The sequence below is a fragment of the Entelurus aequoreus genome, linkage group LG15 (assembly GCF_033978785.1).
Source record: "Entelurus aequoreus isolate RoL-2023_Sb linkage group LG15, RoL_Eaeq_v1.1, whole genome shotgun sequence".
Lineage (NCBI taxonomy): Eukaryota > Metazoa > Chordata > Actinopteri > Syngnathiformes > Syngnathidae > Entelurus > Entelurus aequoreus.
The window spans coordinates 34638849-34646348 of record NC_084745.1 but is presented as its reverse complement, the minus strand read 5'-3'; the positions used below and the strand labels follow the sequence as shown (position 1 = coordinate 34646348).

General features: G+C 34.5%; 1 protein-coding gene across 2 annotated transcripts in view; it reads right to left on the bottom strand.

The window, feature by feature from the left end:
• Positions 1-7500, bottom strand: part of prdm14 (PR domain containing 14) — a 15189-nt gene that overhangs the window by 4996 nt on the left and 2693 nt on the right. The window contains exons 3-9 of one of the 2 annotated variants that reach the window (XM_062022048.1): positions 6979-7026; positions 6745-6902; positions 6401-6671; positions 6133-6335; positions 4291-4392; positions 1166-1385; positions 722-1023 (exon numbers count right to left, since the gene is read on the bottom strand). In XM_062022048.1, the coding sequence (XP_061878032.1) occupies positions 881-1023; positions 1166-1385; positions 4291-4392; positions 6133-6335; positions 6401-6671; positions 6745-6902; positions 6979-7026 (1145 nt within the window). In that variant the 3' untranslated portion in view covers positions 722-880. Of the gene's footprint in view, positions 1-721; positions 1024-1165; positions 1386-4290; positions 4393-6132; positions 6336-6400; positions 6672-6744; positions 6903-6978; positions 7027-7500 lie in introns of those variants that run through there. The other variant, XM_062022049.1, reaches the window with a different exon arrangement.

Here is a 7500-nt window from a genome sequence, read left to right as displayed (position 1 = left end):
CAGTTTTATTATTAATCTATTCATCACACAATCTTTCCGATCATTCAACCAACTATGTAATGATCATTCCATCCATCCATTGCTCTTTCTATACCCATCTACTTTGTCTATTATATCTATTTTTAATCCATCCATCTTCTATCAATCTCATGGGGTGACAATGTGTGTGTGTGTGTGTGTGTGTGTGTGTGTGTGTGTGTGTGTGTGTGTGTGTGTGTGTGTGTGTGTGTGTGTGTGTGTGTGTGCGTGTGTGTGTGCGCGTGTGGCAACGAAGCAGCTTACAAAACCCACACTTTACTGTATTGTCCCCACACTTTACTGTATTGTCATTTATTTGCTGCTTTGTTCATTTCATCAGCAGGCAACAACACAGATGGTGAAAAAAGAAGCAAATAAACCTCCAAAAAACGATATATTTGTAACACACACAAACTGTCATTTCCTTGTGCACACACTTTTTATTTGTTTGTACTTCATACACGTATTAATAATTATAACCTTTACACCCACACATGATTGTTTGATATTACGGCCTTGTGCTGCACTGTAGTAAATTGTTTATAAAATATATGTGCAACTAAAACCACAACAACACAATTCATGCTTGCATTTTTTTATTTCACTATTTGTCCACAAACCAAAACAACATATGCTGATTATTGTGTAAATTACAACATTTCAGACACAAAACTAGCTTTGGTTATTTATTGCAAAACCCAGATAGTCATAATGACAATTATAATAATAATAATATATAGGCAAGCACAACACATAGCACATGTATATAAATAGACACTCATGATTTTGCCTAACTAAAAAGGCCTGTACAACAAAATATTCATAAATTAACATTTTAATCATTTTCATTAGATTTTTTTTGTTAGTTCCAGGGTCGATACTCCGCATTTAAAACAGTCAATCCAGAGTAAGGGAAGTCTCTTTGACTTTTGTTGTTGTCCGAAACGGATTCTTCAACAGATCCAGTTCTTGGAGAAACAATTGTTGTGTCCAACAGTTGCCCCTCTTTTGAAGACAAACAACAAGTATAATATTTAAAAAAAAAAAAACATTTAAAAAGGTTTTATTATTTCATACATGTGCTATCAAATAAATCACATTTACATGACAATATAATCTAATTTTCAGGATATGAATGTTGACTTACTTGCATGAGTCTCTGCGTGCTGCTTGAGGTGCTGCTCCTCCTGGAATGAGAGCCCGCACAGGTCGCACAGGAGCGGCTTGTCCTTGGCGTGGGTCCGCCGCACGTGACTGTCGTGGGCGGCGTGGGAGGCGAAGGCCTTCCCGCAGTGCTTGCACTTGAATGGCCGCTCTCCGGAATGCTGTCGGATATGCGTGCGCAAAATACTGGAGGCCGTGAAGGCCTGAAAGGAGAACAATGGCAATATGCTTGAAATATTGCGTGATGGTAATTGTGCTCGATATTGACTTAAAGCAAGGGGTGTCCAAACTTGTTCCACTGAGGGCCGCACACGGAAAAATTAAAGCATGTGCATTTTGATATTTTTCATTTCCAAACCATAACAAAATATATGCATTTTTTATTTATTTTACCTTTAGGGGTCCCGGGGACCATAAAGGGTCTCAGTCATTAAAATGTTAAAAATAAGTCAGATTATTTATTTTTTAAAATTATTTAACGCTTACAGTAAATCTCTATATCAACTTCAAGTTGATATAAAGTAATACAAATAAAAAAAAAGGTTTTATGGCTTTTCTGTCAAAAACAACTTAGCTTTTTTCATAGTAAAACTGAAATATGCAGTATTTAGTCATTAAAGCCCTAAAATATCAATAATGCAGGACACCTATGATTTTAATTATCTCATAATTTATCACAGTGAAAAGATAAATAAAAAATCACTAAATATATTTGGGATCCTAAAGGTGCCCTACTCTTAAAGTGATACATTTTTATTAGGTTTTTCTTCCATAACCTCCCTGCTTGGCACTCAGCAACAAAGGGTTGGAGTTGGGGGTTAAATCACCAAAATGATTCCCGGGCGCGGCGCCGCTGCTGCCCACTGCTCCCCAAGGGGATGGGACAAATGCAGAGGACAAATTTCACCACATCTAGTGTGTGTGTGTGTGACAATCATTGGTACTTTAATCTTTAATCTTTAATCTTTTACTTTCAACACTTAAGTTACAAGATCAATTTCAGATATATCTGCCGATTTTATACTGGAACTATTATTTTGTTTGTTTTGTGCGCTTTTGTCAAAGAAAACGTTGATGTTTTTATATGGCTACTACACAATATATGCAATATTTACCACATACAATTTTTTAAAGTGAAATATTTGAAGTAATTGGAGCCCTGAAAATAATTCATTATAACATGGATTTTTTTTTTTTTTTGAGCAATGGCAAAAAAAGAAAAATGAAGAAAGACAAAAGAAAAAAAACAGCCTGCATGGCAGCTTTTGTGTCAACATTGCAACTATTTCTCATTAGATTTCACCTCATTCCACTTTTTTTTAATGTTCTTTTTTATTTTTACAATAGTATTTCCAGAATGTGTGGCGGGCCGGTAAACAATTAGCTGCGGGCCACAAATGGCCCCCGGGCCGCACTTTGGACACCCCTGAAAAGGGTGTTAGTTTTTCAGCTATGTTGTATTTTTAATCAGGCGATAAAGTAGTTCCACGGCGCACAACTCTCATTCGTCTTTTTAGATGATTCAAAATACGTCCTTTCTACAAGTTCGTCTTTAAGGAAAAAAATACAATATAATATAAATAATATACGATAATAAAAAAAAATGTATATCGATTTTCAAAGTGTTTTTTTCAGCTTTGTTGTATTTTAAGTCAGGCGATACATCTAGTTCCACGTATTACAACTAATTTGCCTTTTTGGATGATTTAAAATACATTTATTCTTCAATTTCATCTTTGAGGAAAAAAAATTACAGTATGGTTTAAATACTATATGATAGTAATATTAATGCTGTTTTTAAAATAAGTTTGTTTTTCAAGTTGGTTGTACTTTTGATCAGGCAATTAAGTATTTCCACGTATTGGATGATTTCAAATACTTGTTCTCTTTTAAATAGTTTTTTTCTTTAAGTTATTTACGATTATATTATTTCTGGAATTACTATACTATTACAGTTAGCTCAAATTTGACAAACTAAAAAAGCCATAATTACTTGTCAATGTTATATGAAAAAACAACTTTATTTTACAAATGCCTGGGTTTTATGGTACAATGAGTCAATTATTCACAGAGAAAAGTAAAAAGGTGACTACAAATGCCTTAACACAATTCGATTTTTACTGACATCTTATTTTTTTATTTGCATGCAATGTTAGGATATATGGGACATTTAGTTGTGGCTACTATACGTACAAACGTAATTATGTCATTAAAAATAATCGGTTTTTTTTACTGTAACATTTACAAAATGAGGCAAACAATGTAAATTATCAGTTTTATACAATAATGCAGTTTGTTCGGAAATGTGTGACATTTATTACAACTGCCAAATAAAAACATTTCGATTAAACATATATAAAATATGCCTGAATTGTGTCATTAAAATGTGCGATGAGGCAATACGTCAATAAATGACCCATTAGTATGAATTATTTGATTTTTAATCAGGCGATAAAATAGTTCCACTTTTCAGCTCTCTCATCTATGTCTTTTTTGACGGTTTAAAAACAAACATATTACTAAAAATACACAAGCAATACATTAATAAACTCTTTATTCGTGTTATTTATGATTATAATTATTGCAGAATTACTTTCAAACCATGTTTTAGTAATTAGTAGGCTAAAGTAAAATGGGAAGGCAAAGTCATCGAAGGGTTTAATTCATGCGCAAGCAGGAGGGAGAGAAGGATTATGTTCAACAAAACATTCCCAGAGTGTTTTAAAAAGGGGAGGATGAAAAGAAGACAGCAGAAAAAAAGGCTCCTGCTCATAAACTAAAAGAATAATGTGGTCAGACAAAAGGGTGGGTGTACATCTGGCGATAATTAGCATGTAAGTGTCTAAGGTGGAGCGTGTCCGCGGAGGGACACAATAGGGACTGCCTCACGCCAAATGCGCCATGAAACAAGGAAGTGACTAAGTGGGGAGGAGGAGGGCGGGCAGCTATGACACCTTACAAAGATGGCGGATTTTCATTTCACTTCTCCACTTTAAATAATTTTTTTTTTAAATGTTGACTTAAGAAAATAAATAATTTTGAAGTTCTATTCATGACCAGTTATATAACTAATTCCTAATTAAAACAAACAAATGTATATTTACTTACTTTGTTGCAGTAGACACACTTATATGGACGTTCCCCAGAGTGAACTCTCATGTGTTTGTTGAGGCTGGAAGACTGAGAAAAACTCTTTCCACAAACCGTGCACTGCAATAACACACAATGTTTACAAAATAATTATTAATAATAATCTGCAACGTTTTATATCTCATGTTTGGATATAGATTGCAGGACATTACTCACCCAACTCAGTATATAGTAAAAAAAAAAAAAAAGCTTTTTTTTTTTAACCCATTACCCATTTTGAATATAGGTATTAAAATGTAAAATAGTATAGAATAATAAAAAGTAAAATATTATAATTTGTCATGCAGTATTTGCACATTTCTAAGTGAATAAAGGGTGCATTTCAAGGACAATATTTCAGGCATATGAAAGACGAAAAGGCCGAAAGTGATTTCTCCTTTCCTGTTCACATTGTGAAGGAGGGCCTTTTCTTATTTTTTTTCTGCAACTATTTTGAGCGCTTTACTAAAGACTACTTTAATATTTTTAAACAAATATGTGATTTTTTGGGGGTCCAATTTTCATTGAAAAATATAATTTTTAAAAGCACAAAAGTTCACAATATGATAAGTCATACTCCCACCAACCATTTTTCTTGATTATTGTTTTATTGCAAATCTTTTGATACATTTGTATCAAACTATATTAATGTTCAGAATTATATGTACATGTAGAACTGCATAACTCTTGCAAACCCCATTTAAATATAATATGTTAAATGTAATATATTAATAATCTTGTATAAAGCATTTAACAAATTATTGCCGCCTAATCTACAACGTTTTTTTATAAGACAAGTGCAGGCTCATAACTTGAGAGGCTTTGGATATTTCTTATTGCCGAGAGCTCAAACCACTCGTCAACGTTTTTGTGTGTCTGTATGCGGAGTAAAACTATGGAATAAACTGGACTTACAACACAAGCAATGCCAAACTATTAATCGATTTAAACTATTATACAAACATGGGGTCTGGTTCAAATATAGAGATGAGGGTCTTTAATTTGACCTGCTGTTGTACTCTGTCTCAAAGTGTTAACATGTGCTCAATGTTTCCTTACCATTATTGCTATGTTGTTTATTACCATTATTGCTATGTTGTCTATTACCATTGTTGCTATGTTGTCTATTACCATTATTGCTATGCTGTCTATTACCATTGTTGCTATGTTGTCTATTACCATTGTAGGTATATTCATTATTCCTACATTGTTGAAACAAATTATTGTTACAGTGTAATAATTATTGTTACCCGTGGTAATGCCACTATGATACAACATTTGTATTATAATTCTTGAACAAAGCAAGAGTGAAACTCATGTGAATAATCACTGAATGGAGAACTTGGGGTGGGATTAAATAAATTATCTTCTTCCCACTCCCTTTCAGGCAAAACTGGACAATCATGCATTACATACCATACATTACCCTTTGCACTATATTAATTTATATTATTATGTGTTGTCAACTTTGTACTTTATGTCATTGCCTGAAATAAATAAATAAAAAAATGAAAAAATTTAAAGCTACAATTAGATCAAACACGTTAAGATTGTTTTTGTAGATTTGTGTAACATTTTAATGTATAGATAAGAAAAATGATCTTTACCCACCACCATTGTTGTTTATTTAATGCATATCCCTTATTTATAACATTTATATATTGTTTTATTAAATATATTTCATTTATTATTCGTATGTACTTGGGTCAAGACTACATTTTACATAACAATTCAGCTAATTCTTAGTTCATATTAAGAGTTTTCATAATGGAGCTGTTCTTTCAGCACCACACTGTCTTTTATTGACTTTATTTCCTGTACCTTGTGAGGTCTGTGTTTCTCGTGGACGTGCAAGATGTGAATCCTCAGCCTGTCTCGCTTCTCGAAGGACCTGCTGCAGAGGTGACAAGGGAACTTCCTGTCTCCTTGGTCCACACAGCGAGTGTACTTGAGGTGTTTGTCTCTGTAGTATTTGTAGGCAAACACTTTCCCACACCTGTCACACTTGAAGCCCTCGCCAGAATCTTTTGAAACGACACAAATCCACTTTTAATGAGGAGAAGGACGCACAAAAGGGAGATGGTCTCACCTTCAGCGGAAGGAAGCGAGCTGTGGTCTTGTCCACAGTCCCTGAGTGTGAGCGGGATGCCCAGAAACTGCAGGTAAGAATCTCCATACCAAACCAGAAGCTCCTGCTTGGCTTTAATCTCTTTGCAGGCTTCATAGAAGATCTGACCCTGGATCTGCACTGCAATGAGGTTCTGCTCCTCTGGGAACCTGGCACACTTCACTAAGGACATCCAGTTGCCCGTCCCTCCTCTCCCGTCCACAAAATGACTCAAGCGTCCATTTTCAAACACCTGCAGGACATTATGAGCATAAAAAAAACAGCCTTCAATCACTTCAAGGTGAACTTTGGTGTCCTCTCCACACCTCCCACATGAGAGTGTTGTCGTCGTATGTTTTCATCTCGCTGGTGTTCACCAGTTTGCCTTGAAAAGGACCAAAACGTGTCCCCCTGGCCATGATTTTGTCTGTGAAGACGCCACAGTGGGAGACGTCCCCCCACGCCGCCTGCATGACACTCAGACCTGCATGGCAGAGAAGTTGAATCACTTTCATGATCATAAAACACATCAAGTGGGAATTCAATGTTGGTATTTTTACCCTGAGGAAGATCCAGAGTGTCTTTGTCAAGCAGCAGCATGTGGGAGTCTGCAAAAGGGGAATAGTTTTAGAGTGAAAATGAAGGAATTGACTTCATTTGGAGATTTAAAGTGAGCAATGAACTCAATTTAGAGAATTCTGGCTTTTTGGTTATATTAAAGGCAAGCAGAAATGAGCTCAGTTTTGAGAAGTTTACATTTTACTCAATAAGAAAATGCAGAAATGTACTCAATTGATGATCTTATTATACAGATAACCAATAGGTGTAGTTCTGTTGGGTACCATTCCTATATATGTAAACACTCTGCCTTTGATAGAATGTGTAGAAGCATTTTTAAAGTATTTAAAGTATATATATTTTTTTATTGCTGCTTTTATTTATTTATTAGATGCCTTTTTTCCTGAATATACACAAACACTGTTTTTAATAGTATGTGATAATGCCTTTTATACTGTATTTTAATTGTTTTATGTAATATATGTGATTGTATGTCTACTTGGACGTTGGAGTCTGTAATAAAG